The sequence below is a fragment of the Microcaecilia unicolor genome, chromosome 11 (genome assembly GCF_901765095.1).
Source record: "Microcaecilia unicolor chromosome 11, aMicUni1.1, whole genome shotgun sequence".
NCBI lineage: Eukaryota > Metazoa > Chordata > Amphibia > Gymnophiona > Siphonopidae > Microcaecilia > Microcaecilia unicolor.
In genome coordinates, this window is record NC_044041.1 from 10,281,574 (window position 1) to 10,300,772 (window position 19,199).

General features: G+C 45.3%; 1 protein-coding gene and 1 long non-coding RNA gene across 4 annotated transcripts in view; one reads left to right on the top strand and one right to left on the bottom strand.

The window, feature by feature from the left end:
* The window catches only part of RBM19 (RNA binding motif protein 19), a 258,757-nt gene that overhangs the window by 41,013 nt on the left and 198,545 nt on the right, over positions 1-19,199 (top strand). For all 3 annotated transcript variants that reach the window (XM_030218452.1, XM_030218454.1, XM_030218453.1), the window contains exons 8-12: positions 1,636-1,714; positions 3,840-3,911; positions 10,602-10,805; positions 15,459-15,589; positions 18,663-18,787. In XM_030218452.1, the coding sequence (XP_030074312.1) occupies positions 1,636-1,714; positions 3,840-3,911; positions 10,602-10,805; positions 15,459-15,589; positions 18,663-18,787 (611 nt within the window). The remainder of the gene's footprint in view (positions 1-1,635; positions 1,715-3,839; positions 3,912-10,601; positions 10,806-15,458; positions 15,590-18,662; positions 18,788-19,199) is intronic.
* Positions 13,826-18,741, bottom strand: LOC115480046. Its single transcript, XR_003943781.1, has 2 exons — positions 18,657-18,741; positions 13,826-13,962 (listed from the first exon to the last, which is right to left on the bottom strand). It is a non-coding gene; the product is annotated as an uncharacterized LOC115480046 (long non-coding RNA).

Here is a 19,199-nt window from a genome sequence, read left to right on the forward strand (position 1 = left end):
GCAGCAGCAGGAGGAAGCGGATCTCGGCTGGTGGGGGTTGAGGTCCCCCGCCAGCAAAGGTACCCACGGCGGCAGTAGGGGGGTCCAGGGCGAAATCTGCGGGGGCCCAGGCCCCTGTGGCCCCACGCAGATACGCCCCTGTCTTACACATTGTGGTGTACCAGTTAGAGTGGGATAAGGGCCTGGGTCCTCTTGTCTACAGTGCACAGCACTGACCGCTAGGCTACTCCTGGGACCTGCCTGCTGCTCTAATAGGAGTGGCCATCATATCGGAAGCTGTTATAGAGCCTAGTATGTATGGTCACTGTCAGTTCATAGGGGCCTGGGAGGGGGTCAGAGACCACTGGGGGGAGTGGTGGTTGTCTTATTCCATCCAGTGGTCATTTAGATGAAAAGTTTTAATTTTGGCCCTCGATGTTTTCATTTAGTTCCATTGATGCAGAAAAACATCTCTTTTTGTGCAGCCCATGTCCCGCTCAGGTCCTGCCCCTTGAAATTTGGACGAACTGTAGAACAAAACTTCTAAAATTGGGCTGTTTGAAAATTGCAACTTGGACATTTTTGAGAGAAAAACATCCTCCTGCCCATCTTATGCCATTGTTTTGTTTGAAAATGAGCTCCTTTGTTTGATGTCCATATTATCCCCCCCCCCCCCCCTATTACTAATTAACCCAAATTTCCTTTTGGCTGTCGGGCAGCGATGAAAAATCAAATTATGCTTTGTAATTTGGGTGGATAACGCATCATTAACACAGTCCCATGGCATCTTGAAATATTTTTTTTACCTAAGAGTTATAGATGCAGAGCGTGCTCTTTGAGTGGGTTCTAGAAGTTAAAATGATATCAGCTCGAGGGATCTATTTCATAGCCAGGTCAGTCTGGAAAGCTGTGCGTGCTGTGTGCTTAGTGGCACGGTGGCAAAGTATTGGTAAAAGTGCCATCTGGAAAGGACACAGGAGTGTAGGAGGCCAGATGTTTGGGTAAGAGCCGTACTGTTTTGATGGTATTTGGGTTATTGTGGGGCCTTGTATTATATCTCAAAAACACTAAGTGTCACTCCTTTTATACAGTCTATAGGTGAGCGCAAGACCTCGATCTAACATAAGAAATTTATATAAATAAAATAGCCTCAACAGCCCAGGGAACCTAACATTAGGACTCCACTGAAATGGCCAACATCATGGGCTCCTGCCGCTTTCCGAAAAAATTCACAGACATCAAAAAACTCCCACACTTGGGGAGAAAAAGATTCTCTGAACAAAAAACGGAGAACGGAGTTTTTTGATGTCTGTGAATTTTTTCGGAAGGCGGCAGGAGCCCATGATGTTGGCCATTTCAGTTTAGTCCTAATGTTAGGTTCCCTGGGCTGTTCAGGCTATTTTATTTATATAAATTTCTTATGTTAGATCGAGGTCTTGCGCTCACCTATAGACTGTATAAAAGGAGTGACACTTAGTGTTTTTGAGATATATTATTGCACTCTTGGCAGTTTAAAATAATTTTGGGGGCCTTGTATTAGAAAGGAGGGAGAGAGAGGGAGAGAGAGGGTGCTTGATGTAAGCTACAGTGGAGGAAGATGAAATAATAAGTGGCAAAGGAGGAGATGCTGTATTTACGTGTTCTTTGATGTTGTAGAAAAATGTGCAAGAATTCTTCGTTCCTCTTAAACCGGTGGCAATCAGGATAGTGAGAAATGCCCATGGAAATAAGACAGGTGAGTTGGACTAATTCTGGAAGCCTTAATGAGTGAGAGCCAGGCCATGTTTTCAGATTCTGCATAGTGTTAGCTTTTAGTCCAGAAATCTATAGAGAAATACATATTTATTAGTGAGAAGGTCTGTTTAAAAATTTGCTCTCCAGCTTTTCATACGATTTTAGCTGGGTGCTGCCTGCATGGGGTCCAAGAAAGGCTGAGCGCATAGCACCACCTTTATAAATTACTTATGATTATTCTGTAACATAGGTGCTACCGTTAACATTCCGATTACGCATGTAAATGTTCAGAATAACGGCATTTATACCTGTATGTGTGCAACTGCCAAAATTCTGCCGAAACTCTATTTTGTAAATACACACATAGCTTACATAGCATCCACTTGCAAGGGGTGGGGCTTGGGCAGCGTTTACAACACATTTACCGTATAGAATACTTTATATTACCTGTGGCGTTTAGGCTAGGGAATGACATGGGGGGCAAAGTTTGTCCCCACCACCACCACCACAAACTCAAAATGTCCATCCCCACCCTGTCCCTGTGGTAATTTAAAATATTATCATTACTGTGGATCCCCATCCCCTCCCCATCATTCTCTAATTTAGACACTTAACACATGAGCTCTGTGGCTGGCAGAAATGTTCACGTCTGACTTTTAAGTGTGTATTTAAGTAGTTACGATAGTAATATGTAAAAGAAATTAGGAGTTTACATTCCCAACCCAGTCCTCGGGGCACACTTAGTCCCATTGGCTTTTTAGAATATGCATGAGAGAGAGAGAGATCAAAGCAATACTCGGAAGAGCGAAAAATAGTTGCAAAATATGATATTTTGTTTGTGTGTCTGTTGCTGCTGCTGCCATCTTGCTGGGGCTTTCTGATGCTGTGTTGGTTATGGGGTGGAGGAGGATGAGGCCTTACAACTGAAGAAGGAGAGCGACTTCCACATGGGTCTCTTGAGGTTCTGTTACTGGTTGTAATATTTCAAATCCATTGTGATCATCTTTTTACAGTGAGTTAAAATCTAGCCCCTCTTGATACTCAGCTGGCGACAGACAGAGGTTTTTTTTTGTCCACCACCAGTGCTAAAACTGGAAATTCAATGCTGGGCCCTGAACGAGCTTTGTCACTGAATTTCCGTTTGTTTGTTTTTTAAGCTGGCTAGTGCATGATCGGTTAAGTTAATAGCAGTGCGTTATTTCAAGCAAAAAATGTCCCGGTACTCAAATGCCTGGCCACCCTTGAAGGGTGGGGTAATCACTGAGGGACCCACCCCACAATAGCCAGGACCCCTGCAACCAGTCACAGAATCTATGACAAGGCAGAATTGGTGTGTAAAGCCTGAGCTCTTTCATTAAAACTTGGAGACCATGGGTCAATTTTAGCAGGCAATGGAAAAGGTGCTGGTACTCAGTACCCCCAAGTACCCCCTCAAAAAAAAGCCCTGGTTAATAGCCAGACTTAACCAGCCATAAGTTAGCGGATAAATATAGGACAGCTATTTACGTGGTCTTATCTGCTAAACCTGGCCGGTTCCATCTGAATATTGAGACGTAACGGATTCTGCCCTAGAATGCCCCCGATGTAGCTGGCTTCAAGTTCATACTAACAGGTGATTTTCAGTGGCACTTAACTAGTTAAGTGCTGCTGAGAATGACCGGATAGCCACAAAAACAGGGGAGTTAACTGGTCGATGTCCGTTCCCACCTGGTTAATTCACTTTGAATATTGGCTTGTATCTGTATACCATGTTTTTACAAGAATTACTGAATCGTTTTACCTTGGTTTAACAAATTAAAAAAGCCATTCTTGCAAACACTTATAACCAAAATGGTCTGTATTAGCATTTGTATGGCTGCTCCTCCCCCTGCCTGGTCTGCTGATATAAGGACTTGATATACTGCCTTTCTGTGGGTTGTGCAACTACAGTCAAAGTGGTTTACTTAGTATATACAGGTTCTTACTAGGTTTAAGTGACTTGCCCGCTGCAGTGGGAATCGAATCCAGTTCCCCAGAATCAAAGTCCGCTGTACTAACCACTACTGTACTCCTGCACTCGTATATATCCTTCATTGTGTAGCTTTTCACTATTTTTATCTTTTTTTTTTTCCCCTTCTATCTTTCAGGCTACGTCTTTGTTGATTTTAAAAATGAGGCAGAGGTGCTGAAAGCACTGAAAAGAAATAATGATTACATAGGTGCGTAATGGTGCCTTTCTAAATGTATGGGGATATGGTAAGTCTGGATTTCTTCCATGCACTCCACCCCTGCCATCCCTTGCCTCTGGGCATTGCTCTCTGGTATGTAGGGCACTGGTGATATTAAATTGCAAATAACTGCAGAAGAATGGTTCTCAACCCAGTCCACAGGGATAGTTGCATACTCTGGTTGCCTCACGCATATTCATTGTGGATATCCTGAAAACCTAATTTGCTGCATGTGGAGTGGAGGAGCAGCTAGTGTTTAGATCAGTGCAGGGGCATAGCTACGTGGGGCCACGGGGACATGGGCCCCCACAGATTACGCCCTGGCCCCCTCTACATCTGACCCCCCCGGCCCCGCCATCGCATCAGGTACCTTGTTTGCTTTGGGGGGGGGGTCCCCCAAACCCGCCAGCCGAAGTTTTCTTCAGCGCCGGTCAACTCCGTCGTCTTTGTTTTGGGATCATCTGTTTCTGACGCCTTACGTCCTGCACCGTGCATGTAGCCCCGTGCAGGACGTAAGGCGTCAGAAACAGATGATCCCACAACGAAGGCGCCAGAGTTGACCGGCGCTGAAGAAGACTCTTCAGCTAGCGGGGATTGGGGACCCCTGCCAGCAAACAAGGTATCTGATGCGACGGTGGGGGTTTGGGTTTGCGGTTGAGGCAGCAGGGGGGTTCAAAGTGGCGGGGGGGTGGCGGTGGGGTGGCGGTGGGACGAGGCAGCTAAACAGTGCCCCCCCCCCCCACCTCGGGCTCTGCCCTCCCCCCTCCCGCCGAGTTCTGGCTACGCCGCTGGATCAGTGAGGTGAGAACCAGAAAAAACAGATGTTCTTGTGACTTTGGATGCACCTCTTGATGCTCCATGCCTTAAGTACAACTTAGATTTTAAATCCTCTGGTACAAAGAAGGACCTCCTGTGCCTCAGATTTGGAAAGATGAATAATTAAGTCCTAAATTGATGTCTTGAAGAGCTGGTTGAGAATCACAGGCAAAGGCTGCCGTTAGTGTACACCGCACTGTAAAAGAGAAGGCAGCTAAAGAGCCAAAAATGTTATTACCCCAAGAGCTTATGATAGGGTGAAGTATATAATGATGGGGAAGATGAAGTTGGGAGCGGGAACAAATTATGATAGACATAGCGCGGGGTGGCCTAGGGCTCCAGTAGACGTGACTTAGAACCGGTTACTTTTGAGGTAGACTGGGTTAAGTTGACTGGAGTCCACATGTACTTATTATAGTTTATGGTTTATTTATTATATATCATTTTATCTGAAAAACATTACAAAACGGTTTGCAATCCTATATAATAATTCTCACCTCCAATGTTCCATGCTTGGGACCGTGGGTCCCTGGCTGCAAGTGGTCTGCGAGGCAGGCACGCAGGACGTCACTGATGTCAACACAGCTGATTGCAAGGCAAGGGGAGGAGTGCGCGTGTTTCCCTACTCCTCCTACTGCCTCGGAATCAGCTGTCACCCACCCCCTCCTGCGAACCTGTCGATCCCCCCCCCCGCCAGAACGCCGAAAACTGCCGCCGCCGTTGTTGTGCTACCATCCCTTCCCTTCCCGTAGGTTGTTCAATCATCTTCTTAGAAAGTTTAACTCCGTGCGTCTGACGTCAGACGCACGGAGTTAAACTTTCTAAGATGATTGAACAACCTACGGGAAGGGAAGGGAAGGTAGCACAACAACGGCGGCAACAGTGGCGGCAGTTTTCGGCGTTCCGGGGTGGGTGGGGGGATCGACAGGTTCGCGGGAGGGGGTGGGTTCGAGGGGGCCGTAGCACGGGGGGGGGGGGGGGGGAGGATTGCCTGCCTAAGGCCCGTTTCCTTGCCTACAGAAACGGGCCTTTTTTACTAGTTTAAAATAAATAGAACGCCAATTAAAACAGTAAAAAATACACTCATACCAAGAACCTATATTAAACATACACACACACACAAATACATACACGTGGATGAGGTTGGTGAACATGAGTTGCTGCATACTAGTGAGAGTTGATCACTTGAAAGCCTTGTGAAATAAGTAGGTCTTCAAAGCTGTTCTGAACTTGCGATAGAGCAATTCTAGTCGAATGTTGACCGGCAAAGAATTCCACAAGGAGGGAGAAGTGCAAAATAAGCGCACTATCGTGTGGTGTCCAATCTAGCATCCCGTAAAGTGGGAGTTCACTTTATGGCAGTCATTCAGGGACTTCAGTATCGTGAATCAAAGTGGCATTTATTTATTTGTTTGTTTTTGACATTTATATCCCATACTAGTAAAAAAGGCCCGTTTCCGAAACCAATGAAACGGGCGCTAGCATGTGGTTTTTTTTTGTGTGTGTATGTGTCACAGAGTTATTTTGTGTGTGTGTGAGTGTGTAAGGGTGGGGTGTGTGTGCAGGTTGTTGATGTGTGTCTTTTTTTTGTTTTGTTTTGTTTTTTTGCTTGGGGGGTTGGGGGATGTGCTGTGCTGGCAAAGTGGGTTGGATTGGTGTGTGGCTTTGAGGGTGTGTGTCTGTTGTATTGTGTGTGTGTGGTTTTGTCTGTCAAGGAGGTTTGTGGAGGGGGGGGGTCTTTCTGATGGTGAAATGTAAATGTGGTTGTAGGGGGGTCAGCCTTTGAGTGGTGGATTGTTTTTTCCGGGTTTTTTTTTTTGTGTTGTGCTGAGGCAGCAGTGTTGTTTTAGATGGGCGGAAGGTAGAGGAGCACGTTCTTGGTCTGTCGGTATTTTTTGGCCGTTTCAGGGCTGCTGTAGGGGAACACTGGAAGAGAAATGTGCTGTGGGAAGCAGCGCCATCTTTTTCCGTTGGGCTGGGGTTCTGGACATCCTGGAGGTGGGAGACGGCTTGCCTGAGGAGGGGGATGGTTGTTTTAAGTTGGCGGAAGGGAGAGGAGCACGGTCTCGGGCCATCGGGTGGTGATCCGGTATGTTCGGTCCATTTCAGGCCGGCTGCAGGGGAATGCTGGAACATGCGCTGCGGGAAGCTGCGCCGTCTTTTTCCGGGTGCTCGGGGTATCCCCGAGGTGGGAGACGGCTTGCCTGAGGCTGGGGATGGTTGGGCACGGCTGCTTTGGCAAAAGGGGAAGAGGAAGGGGGTGGGGAGTTACTTGTAGCTGCGTGTGAAAACGGGTATTCTTTGTTTTGTATTTTTAGTTTGCATTTCTGTTGAAGAAAGAGTGGATGCCTTTTGAATGATGGAGGTGGTGCGTCGGTGTGCGGTTGTTTCGTTAGTTTGGCAGCCAGTCTCCAGCGATTCCTAGGCAGGGAAGGAGTAGGGAAACACACTCCGCGTGTTTCCCTACTCCTCTCCCTTCCTTGGTCGCTGTTTGCTGCTGGCTGGGTCGCGGGTAATCCTTCCAGCTGGGCCGCAGCTTGTCCTGTTCGCCCATGTCCCAGATGGTGACGGGCACATTGTTTTCTGGCTCCTCTGACTCCATGTCAAGCGATCCCAAATATAGTCTTTGTTATGGGCCCTCTGGCACTCTTCAGTACTGGCATTAGGCATTTAAAAATTTCTCCCCCCCCCCCCCTCCCCCGGTCTATTTTTGCACATACCCACAGCAGGAATATTCTTCTCACGTTCCAGCGGTGGTTCTGTGCTCTCCGTGCTGCACAGATAATGAGCCGTTCTGCTGGGGAATGCTCCTCCCTTATTGTCACGTAGTTTCCTCTGATTGGTCCGTCTTACGTTGCCTAGTGTTGCCTGGGAATGGTGTTGTGATGGTCCTTTGTGTTTCAGAATGTTGAGGGTGTTTTTTCTGATTGGTCCGTCATGCGAGGGCGGGGCAGAGAGACATGGTCAGTGTTGTGGCTTCACCACCATGAATCCATGAACCCTTCAGGGAGTGACTGAGTGACTTCAGAACGTTGTCTTCAGAACGTTGAGGGTGAGTTTTAATATAGCAGATTATCTCAAACAAGCTTGAGTTCAATGTGGCTTACAATAAACAGTATAGGATACATAAATACCAAATTTTGCAAAACCCTCAAATCATTCCTATTCAATCAAACCCTCACAAAGAACAACCAAATCTCAAACAACTAATTATTACTTGAATTGGTTATTACTCTATTTACTTCATGTACAATTTCTCATTCATAATAGATTTTCTAAATATTAAACAAATATTTCTATAGGTTTCCCAGTATGTTTATGATACTGTATTGTAAAATTGGATTCTTATAACAAATTACTTTCTTACGCATTATTCTTTGATTCCTGTGTATTTCTTATTTGGGGTGGTCAGGAGTTCCACCATTTGGTTCCTGGGTAAGTGAAGTCTGCAGAGTGGACAGTTTTGTAGGTCACTTTTTTTGCAGTTTGGGAGGTGTAGTCTGAGAGAGTTTCTTGCCTCATATTTAGAGTTTCTTTGAGGTAAGTTTATTAATGGTACAATATAGTCTGGAGTTGTGCCATTTAGTATTTGAAAAATAAAGGTACATAATTTGAAGGTGATTCTCACTTTGATGGGAAGCCAATGTAATTTGATTAATAAAGGGGAGGCACTTTCAAAACGAGAAATTTTATATATGAACCTGGCTGCAGTGTTTTGAGCTGTTTGGAGTTTTTTCAACAGGTACTTCTTACAGCCAGCATGTATGGCCTTACAATAATCGAATATGATTACATTAATAGGAAAACCATCAGACGACAAACTCCTAATTACCCCACATAACATGTTAAATACCCCATGTCCCTTGGTGCCCCTGTTTAGCCTCCTGCCCCCCTCCTCTCTACCCTGCTTATCCCAAGGGAGGCCAAGTTCTGTGGCAGGCACAATTCCTAATTATTCCTTCCCTGCCAACTGTGCCATTCAAGATGATTCTGGATAAGGCCATAAATCCCCAGCCTTCGGCATCCTCTGTTCAGATGTTTGATACACAAATTGTGCTGTCCATGATTAGCATGTGCTATTCCTTCTACACCGCATACGGAAAGTGGCAGGCCAGTACACAAATTTGATAGGCATGAGCACGATGTACACAGAATAGGACTACCTTTTAATTGTTTAGGATATTGAAATACCCGAGAGGTTGATGATGCAATAAAATAAAGGAAATGTTAATAGTAAGAAAGCGACAGAACAAAGGGGTGAGGCAGAATGGTGGATTCAGGGGTAGCGATGTGTGTGTATGCAGCTATATTTTGTAGAGATGGGGTAAAATTGCTAGTTAAATTCCAGTGCATCCTTATCGATGAATAAATAAGTTAAATCCAGAGATCATAGACCGTATTGTCTTTATCTGTTGTTTGTTTATGTATTTTTAAGTTGATTGATATACTCATGTTAAGCGTTTAGATTCATTATATGCATTATTTGGTTCCATCCAGGCAGAGGCTCTAAGTGGGGGAGTATTGTGTGAGCTTTGTCATTTACATAGTAACATAGTAGATGACGGCAGAAAAAGACCTGCACGGTCCATCCAGTCTGCCCAACAAGATAACTCATATTTGCTGCTTTTTGTGTATACCCTACTTTGATTTGTACCTGTGCTCTTCAGGGCACAGACCGTATAAGTCTGCCCCGCACTATCCCCGCCTCCCAACCACCAGCCCCACCTCCCAACCACCGGCTCTGGCACAGGCACAGACCGTATAAGTCTGCCCAGCACTTTCCTCACCTCCCCACCACCAGCCCTGCCTCCCAACCACCAGCTCTGGCACAGACCGTACAAGTCTGTCCAGCACTATCCCCGCCTCCCAACCACCAGTCCCGCTTCCCACCACTGGCTCTGGTACAGACCGTATAAGTTTGCCCAGCCCTATCCCCACCTCCCAACCACCAGCCCCGCCTCCCGATCTTGACTAAGCTCCTGAGGATCCATTCCTTTGGCAAAGGATTCCTTTATGCTTATCCCACGCATGTTTGAATTCCGTTACCGTTTTCATTTCCACCACCTCCCGCGAGAGGGCATTCCAAGCATCCACTACTCTCTCCGTGAAAAAATACTTCCTGACATTTTTCTTGAGTCTGCCCCCCTTCAATCTCATTTCATGTCCTCTCGTTCTACCACCTTCCCATCTCCGGAAAAGGTTCGTTTGCGGATTAATACCTTTCAAATATTTGAACGTCTGTATCATATCACCCCTGTTTCTCCTTTCCTCCAGAGTATACATGTTTAGTTCAGCAAGTCTCTCCTCATACGTCTTGTAACGCAAATCCCATACCATTCTCGTAGCTTTTCTTTGCACCGCTTCAATTCTTTTTACATCCTTAACAAGATACGGCCTCCAAAACTGAACACAATACTCCAGGTGGGGCCTCACCAACGACTTATACAGGGGCATCAACACCCCCTTTCTTCTGCTGGTCACACCTCTCTTTATACAGCCTAACAACCTTCTAGCTACGGCCACGGCCTTGTCACACTGTTTCGTCACCTTCAAATCCTCAGATACTATCACCCCAAGATCCCTCTCTCCGTCCGTACCTATCAGACTCTCCCCGCCTAACACATACATCTCCCGTGGATTTCTACTTCCTAAGTGCATCACTTTGCAAGAATAATTTTTAGAGGGTATAACATGGATCAGTGCTACAATTGAACTGAGATTCCACGAGGCCTTAAACAATGAGGAGCAGGAAATGGTGTTGCAGGCAGTTTCCTGTTAATCTTAGGACTCCCCTCAGGCATTTTTTTTTTTGTCAGAGACCCTTGATCCTATTGGAGTTCTCAACTGCTGCATTGTGTGCCACAGGTGGGCGCTATATCGAAGTGTTCCGGGATGAGCATGTGCCAGTGAAAAAGCCAGCCCAAAAAAGTGAAACCAGGCCCTGGCAAGGGCGGGAGAAGGCTGCTGATGAGGAAGAGGAGGACCTTGCTGAGTCAGGAAGGCTGTTTGTGAGGAACCTGTCCTACATTTGCTCAGAGGATGACATTGAGAAAATATTCTCCAAATATGGTAGGACATGAACTGGGTAACAATCAGGAGAGCTGAATGAAAGTATCTTAGGGGCATGGGTTTGGTAAAAGGTCACCCTCAGTACTGGCCTGTGGCGTAGCCAAGGGTGGGCCCGGGTGGGCCCAGGCCCACCCACTTTGGGATCAGGCCCATCCAGTAGCAGCACACCTATGATGTGGCTGGCAGGGATCCCCAAGCCCCACCAGCCAAAAACTCCCAACAACTGTCCCTCCTGCATACCTTGTAAATAGCAGATCTTCGCCTGCAGCAAGCAGTGACCGATACATACTTCTCGCACAGCCTTCCCTCTGACGTGTTCCCGCCTATGCAAAAACAGGGAGCTGCATCATGGGAAGACTGTGTGGCCAACATGAGCAGTGTGTATAAGTTTCTGCTCGCTACTGGTGGAAATCTGCAATTGTAAAGGTATGCGGGAGAGGGGGGATGTTTGAGAGACCATATGGCATGCAGGTGAGAGAAGGAAAGACCAAATGACCTCTTCTGCCCATCCATCTTGAGCCCAGGCCCACCCAAAATTGTGTGTCTGGCTACGCCCCTGGTACTGGCAGCACTGCTGAGTGACTGGCGAAACAGAGGGTTTTCAAGTCTGTGAAATGTATTGAATGTTTTCATGCAGTGTATTTCTCTTGTTTGGCCAGCAGGTGGTGTTTGTTTTCTGTTTTAAAGCTGTTGCAGAGAAGACTTTTCTTTTCAGTTTAAGCCCTGTGGGAAGGTAACCTGCAGTGCCATTGGCCAGATAGTTTCAAAGTTGGTGCTGGAGGTACTGGATTTTCCCCAGTTTCAGATAGGGAGTGCAGAGGGTAAACATCACTGCCCTGAGGCCCTAGTCAAGACCTGTGAGCAGTTATTTTCCTGAAAGTCCCCAGGTAGTAACAAATTGTTTAGATAGCTTTAATATTAATCCTGATTCAGTTACCTGTTGTTGCATGTTGTTTTTCTACCTGTTTTATATCCTTAACTGTTCTACCTTCTGATAATAAAGCCATTAGTTTATTAGCTCTGTTGTCCTGGACTGACTTAGAGTCCTGGTGGTTTGTGATTTGGGTCTGTTTGTGTTTTCTAGGAACTGTGGAACCCCTGAGAGTGGCCCCAGTATCCTTAGAAATCACTAGGGAATAACTTGAGAGTGGGAGACTCATCCAGAGGCAAGCCGGAACCCAGTCGGTGGGAGGAGGGTGCTAGTGTAGAGCACTTGCACAAGTGCAGGCAGGCCTGAGCAGTGCTGGGGACAGACCCTTCAGGTGGCCGCAGGGTTACCCCAGGTGGGTGTTAGGCGTTTCGTGACAGTGACCGAGCAGAACAGACTTTTCACACCTGCTCCAATTGTTCCTGGATCTGTCCTTTTCATCTCCTCTATCTAGAGTTAGACAGGAGGAGGCAAGACTATAACTGAGTGACACGATTGTAATGCCTGGATGCAGTGTGCTTAGCATTAATTCTATAATGGCATCTGTGCACCTGGATTCTGTTAGAATACTAGCATAAGCTGACATTTATGCCTCTACATTTGGATGCTCCCACTTACACCACGGCAGGTGTAATGTGCGCACCTAAGTGTGGCCCAGGAGTGCATAAGGCCCTGAAAGGAAGGGGCCCAGAGTATCTGAAGAATAGGATGATCCTCCACCCACCGCCACAGACACTAAGGTCCTCCCAAGGACTTTCACTAACTACACCCTCTCCAAAAGACATTACACGATGTGATACCCACAAGCAAGCCTTCTCCGGAGTAGCCCCCACGCTCTGGAATGCATTGCCTGAAAGGCTCCGCTTAACACAAGACTACCTCTACTTCAGGAAGCAGGTGAAAGCTTGGCTCTTCAACCAAGCCTTTAATGGAAGAAGTAACTAACTTGTTAGTCTCACTCACACACACAAGGATTGACTCGGGCTGCACATACTGCAGCGAGACATGTACTCTTAACAGATTTAGCACGCATAAGTACTTATGTGTGCTAAATCTGTAAAGTGTACTAGCATAAGTCCGCAGTTATGCGCCAAACATTAATTGTGACCAGTTGTGCCATGTCTATGGCTGATGTAAATGCTGCGCCTAAAAGCAACAGTTGGGCAACCAAATGCAACTGTCCTGTAAAGTGCATATAGGAGTAGTCAGAACGCCCCTGCCCTTTGAACTTGGCACTATAGAACTTAGATGTTCAGTATATTTTATTTAAAGTTTCTTATATCCTTTTTTCTACAAGTCTAGGTGGCTTACAGATTCACATACATAATAAAATCAACTTACCAGAAAAAAATAAAACATACATGTCAAAAAAACAAAATCACAAAAATAATACAGTATTCAGAAGGGAGATAAGTTAATTACACACTTGACTGCTAATTAGTACTTGCTAACACCAGTTTCTTGTACTTCTGTCCAATTAAGTGCCAATTTATTTATTACATTTGTATCCCACATTTTCCCACCTATTTGCAGGCTCAATATGGCTTACATAGTACCGTAGAGGCGTTCGCCAAGTCCGGTAGAGAAACAAATACATGGTGATGTTGTGGTCGATTAAGGTTCAGGCACAATGGGGATCGAAGAGAGGAGAGGTTATATAGTGTCCATTATGAGCTTTGGTTTTGCTGTGTTGCAGAGTGTAGGCATTTATGTTGGGTGGGTAGGATATGCCTTTTTGAATTTAGCGTCACTTAGCTAATTGTTATGTGTTAGGTTTCTATGGAACTTTGGAAGGCTAAGTGCTTTGAAAATATGCCTACCTATGTATGCAATTGTGTGCCTAGCTTTATGCACCATTTATAGATTTTGAGGGTTGATGCCCAAGTAACAGGTTTTCTATAACTTATGAGCGCACTTGCGTGTAAATGTAGGCACTAAGTTATGGAATAAGGGGGTAAGCTCTTTTGGGACAGGCAAAGTGTAGGCATGTAAGTAACCTCATAGGGTTGATCAGTGATGTATTTAATAGAATGAGTGGGAAATTGTGGGATATAAATGAACCTTAAATAAATAAATAGAATTATTCTTGAAATTGGTTGATCCTTTTTTTATTTTTGTGTAGGGTATAAGCATGTGTTACAGTTTAGTCCCTTCAGAAACGTTCACTCAGCTACTTTAGGGTGAAGGACTTGAAGCAGGTTTCTTGTCCCCGGACTGAAGAAATCTTTCCTGAAAAGAGAACACCCAATATTAGTAGTAGTTATAACTCTGTAACCATTGAGTATATTGGCAGGCAAAATGCTTTCTTATTCTGTCCTCCTTCACCCATTGATGGCAGACGGGAAAGTTGAGCTCACATCCTGAGATGTCTCCCAGTATTTGTATCGGAGAACGTAACCAGGAGCCCACAATTCCCACCAAAAAGGAAACAGTCTTCATATCTGAGTTAGAACTGCAAGATCTGTCCAGCATACTTTTACTATTTTGTCTCCTGCAGGGTGCATGCAACCTCTTCCTTATGCTTTGTAGGCTATGGGTATACCTGAAGCAAGTTTGAATGGGTACACCACCTGGCTAATTTTATTGACCACCTGACTAGCTTAACATTTCATAGCATCCTATCAGACCAGTCCAGATCAATGGGTTGTCAGTCTACCAGTGGATAGAGACAGAGAATGAAAATAGTTCTCAAGTGATTTGCTCTTTAAGGGTGTCATGCTGCATAGAGTGTCCAGTATTCCTCTGTCTCCCAAGTGGATGGATGATGGGCTACACAGCCTTGCAGCCCCACTACTGACCTGGTTTCTAACTAGTTTCAGTTGAGCTTTTGGGGTTTTGTGCTCCTGAGCCAGTTTTATGCTGAGTCTCATTTGACTTTGGTGGTGCCTTTTTGGTTTGTTCTCCTGAACCTGCTTCTCAGTTGTGCTCGAGCCGAGTTGGGGGTGCTCTCCTGGGCTTGTTCTTCTGACTAGAGACCTGCATGGGAATGGGGTTCGTTCAAATCCCCTCCAGGGCTGCGATGTTCCCGTGAGGACGGAAGCAGTTACTGTGGGGTTCCCATGGAAGTGTAAGCTGCACCTGCGCCAGCCTCCCACCTACCATGTACCAAGTTCTTTGAGTGCTGTCTCCTCCTTGCTTTTAATAGCACAGATGTGAATAGGATAGGATGCTATGGAAGAAAAAGTTATCTTACCTGATAACTTTCTTTCCTTTCATCCTATCAGACCAGTCCAGAATCCCTCCCTGGTTAATTAATTTTCTTTTAGTTACAAGCTATATTTTTCAGATATCACTGATTCTACTTTTAAGTGGCCTAACCTATTGTATGTCACAGGTCTCCTGACTCGGTGAAATATGTGAAATATCTGCATGCCAATAGAGTATATGATTCAATCATTGGTAAGGTTCTGACCGGATTGAGACATTTGTTCTCAAAGTTTCAATATTGGCTACCGGGCAAATTTTGAGCACCGCTGCTTGGCTAATCGAAATACTTAACATTCTGTGTAACATGATCCCGTTAAGGGGCGAATCACTTGAGAGCTATTTTTTTTATTTTCTGTCTCTTATCCTCTGGTAGATGGACACAATCCATTGGTCTGGACTGATCTGAAAGAAAGTTATTTGGTAAGACATAACTTTTCTGCCTCCCACCCCCACCTGGCTGGCAAAAGTTTCTAGGGAGAGCTCTGAAGTATTTCTGGGAAATCATTTTTCTTTTCCAGGCCCACTTTCGGAGATCCATCTCCCCATTGATAGCCTAACTAAGAGACCCAAAGGCTTTGCTTTTGTGACCTTCATGATACCAGAGCATGCGGTGAAGGCCTTCGCTGAGGTGGATGGACAGGTGTTTCAGGTAAAGAAGTTGGGATGGGATTTCATAGAACAGTTTGCCATTTCATCACTGATGGTGTGACATCTCATAACTGTTTATACTATTAAAGTCTCATTTCCCTATCTGCGACTTAAATGCTGTGCAGAAGAATGCAATTGTAAACTGAAGCTCTATGCATTGTGCAGGAGTGGAAAAGTATTTAGAAAACTAGGCACGAACCAAAATCTTTAGGAACTGTGGCGACAGCGTTTTCTTTTTATCATCTTTATTTACTTTTCTGGGTTTTTTAAAAAATCATCTTTATTTACTTTTGACTTTTTGTCCTCTCATTGGTTGTGGGATCACTGACACGGCAGTGGTATTGGCCGTTGTTAGGCCAAGGTCGGGTGTCAGATTTTAGATACCTAGGTAAACTGGCACCTGTGAGTTTTCTACCCCTGACTCAGTGCATCTTTCATCATCTCATGGCCCGAAGGCATTCCTGCATCTTTACACTGAGCCTCTGACGAAACAGGAAGTTACATTGGAGAGGCGGTCACAGTAAAGGGAAGAGGCAGGTGTCAGCGGCAGGGCAGCGTATGGGAAACGCTGCTGGGTTTAGAACGAGACAAGGTAAAACGCTGCGAAGGGGGAGATGCCGCTCCTGAAGAGTGCCGCCTGAGGCCTCCGCCTCAGGTGGCCTAATGTTTGGGCTGCCCTTGGGCCTGGGAATCCTATCCTTCATGTTGCAAGAGTGTGTGGGCGGGGGCGGGGGGGGGGCTGAATTGGAGAGCTCCCATTTCTGGGAGAGGGGAGGATCGGAGGGTATCTTAAAAGACTTTCCAGGTATGCGGGTCCCAGCCAATATTCATTCGGCAGTTGGCTACCATGAGCCGCTCACTTTGATCACTTTGAATATTGGACGGTTAGCTCCTAAATGCTGTAGCAATCAATGAAAGCCAAATACACGAACAGTGGATCCAATCGGTATACCACGTTTGACAGAGAGATTAGTGCAGTGGCACTCTGCATGCAATATCTCTGTTGATATACAATTGACTGTGAGTCATCTGTTTTACCAGTGTCTTTGTATCAAAAATCAATAGACCCCTTACGGCCGAAACACGAATCATGTCGGGTTGTTTTTATTGATTTGAATAAAGACCTTGTTTAGAAAACACCAATTGTGAGAGGACTTTTTTGGTTCCACTGTTCGTGTATTTGGCTTTCGTTTCTCCTGTGGAGAGATAGATAACCTTCTATAGGTATTTGCTTCATAGCGAGCAATGAGAAAGTGGCGTGCGCACAAGCAGATTATGGGTGTGCCTTGCAGTTGTGTGGGCAAGTTATAGAATATTAATACGCATGCAGCTGCCAACTTTGGGTGCAAATATTTACACCAGCTTTGATTTGATATACTGCATTTACACCCAAAGGCACCAAAGCAGTTCACAGCATTATAATAAAAGAAACTAAAACATTACAAAATATATCTCCCAAGAACGTTACAGTACAAAAGAAGTAGCTATATAATTATGTTACAGGTTTTTATATTGTTCTAATCACATGATACTAAATCATATCAGTAAAGGAGAGGCTCTGTCCCCATTTAGTGTATCTGCAATTAAGTTATTAAAAAGAATTTGTGAAATGAACTGGAGAAAAAAACTCCAAAATTGGGACAAATTTCAGGAAAATCAGAAAACACCAAATCCTTTTTAAGCTCTGCACATCCCTAGTACACAGAAAGACCTTTACCAGATACACTAGAAATTTGAAATTTGTAAACACGCAATTTAAACTGGAGCCAAAAAGATTGCTTTTGCCTCCCAGACTTGATAACAGTAGATCAATCTTGCTGTCTATTCATCAAAATAAAGGTGGTGTCCCTTTTCTGGGTATGCATATTAAACAGAAGGGCGCCCCACAGCCTTCATGCAAGATCTCAGGTGGATTCTCTGTTGGGGGAAGGGATTCACAATGCCAGGGCCCAAATTTATACTATTTCTAATTTTAGGAGACACTCCAAAGTAGTGGTGTTCCAACCCTAGAGATTCCACCAAACACATTTCTTCAAAGTTAAGTCATTTGCAACAAATTCTACTCCTTCCGGATTGCTGCGCCTAAAAACAAAATTCTGCGCAAAAAAATTTCAAAATTCAGTGCACAAAATGTGCTTATTTTTTGCAGCCCCCTTCCACCCACAGCATCCCTTATTTTTATAACAGCTACCCACAGCATGACACCCCCGCACTCACCTGAGGTAGGAGGAGTAGGAGCTGAAGCGAGAGTACCACTTCGAGAGCAAGAAAGAACCCCGCTCTTTCCTGCCCTTCTGCCTCCGCTCTCTTGCTGGTACCGTTCTTCTTCAATACGACCACCACTGCTTGACGTCTGTGGCCATTTTGAAAACACATGGTACCAGCAAGAGAGCGGCGGCAGCATTGCAGGAAGAGTGGGGGTTCTTTCCTGCCCCCGAAGAGGCCACTAGACCACCAGACAGTGCACAGGTAGGCCGGGTGGCAGCGGACGGAGAGTCGGGATTGTGCACCACTGGGGAATTCTGCGCTCCACAGTCACACAGAATTCTGGCAGGGGTAAAATTCCAATGAAAACGTGCATCATACAAGTACAGAATATAGAGCAGAGGTTAGCAGACATGCCAGGTCACACGCATAGCCTTTACGTGGAGTAAGTGCTTATGCCGGAAGTTAGGCGTGCAGATATTGACACGGTGTATTCTATAATGAAATTTTTTGCACCTGATTTCTGACACGCTTTCTTGAATCTGCTCTACTGTTTTAATTTGTCTTGTTTAAGCTGTTGTAGCTATTATTGATATGCCTGTATGTCCATTTACTTCCCCTGTTATCTATTTTATTGCGAACCACACAGATTGTTTGTTTTGATGGGTGATATATTTAAATAAAGTTGAGCACAATAGAGAAAGGTTGAGATCTTGCAGGTTGTCACGCTCTGTGGCTAGTAACTAGAATGCATCTTTAACAGAATGGACAGAATTAACTGGGCAGACTGGATGGGCCAGTTGGCCATCTTCTGCCCTCGTTTTAAGATGTTGCTATAGCAGTAAGCTTGATCCTTTTCATACCTGTAGGGCAGAATGCTTCATTTATTGCCCTCCACGATAAAGAAAGAAACGGAGGAGAAGGAACCTAATCTTGTGGGAAGTTCCGACTTCAAGAAACAGAAGATAGCCAAGGACAAAGCGAAAAGCGGCAGGTATGCTGTTTGTTCTGTGGTGTAGGACCTTTTGGCTCTGTGGCTCTGCTCCTTGGATAGTTGCCAGACCCCATACTTGCTGCTTAAAGTTTGCTCACTTGTCCCTAGGCAAAGCAGAGCTAAAACGGTGCCTCCCAAGGAGCAGGCACAGGCTGAAACTGTCAGGAGCCTCTCCTGTGCCGATCAGCTGTTGGCCACCATAAAGCTGAACTGTTAAGGAATAAGAGAAGAATCGGAGAGTATGTGAGATGAAATTAGAACAGGACACGCAGGCAGATAGCGAGCCAAAAATGTTTGCACTTAGTACAGGCTCTGCTGCTAGGACTGTTTACTCCCTGCACTGCCCCAAGGTCAGCTCTTTCTTGCACAACATTCCTAGAAGTATTAAGGTTCCAGCTGATTTTTTTTTTTA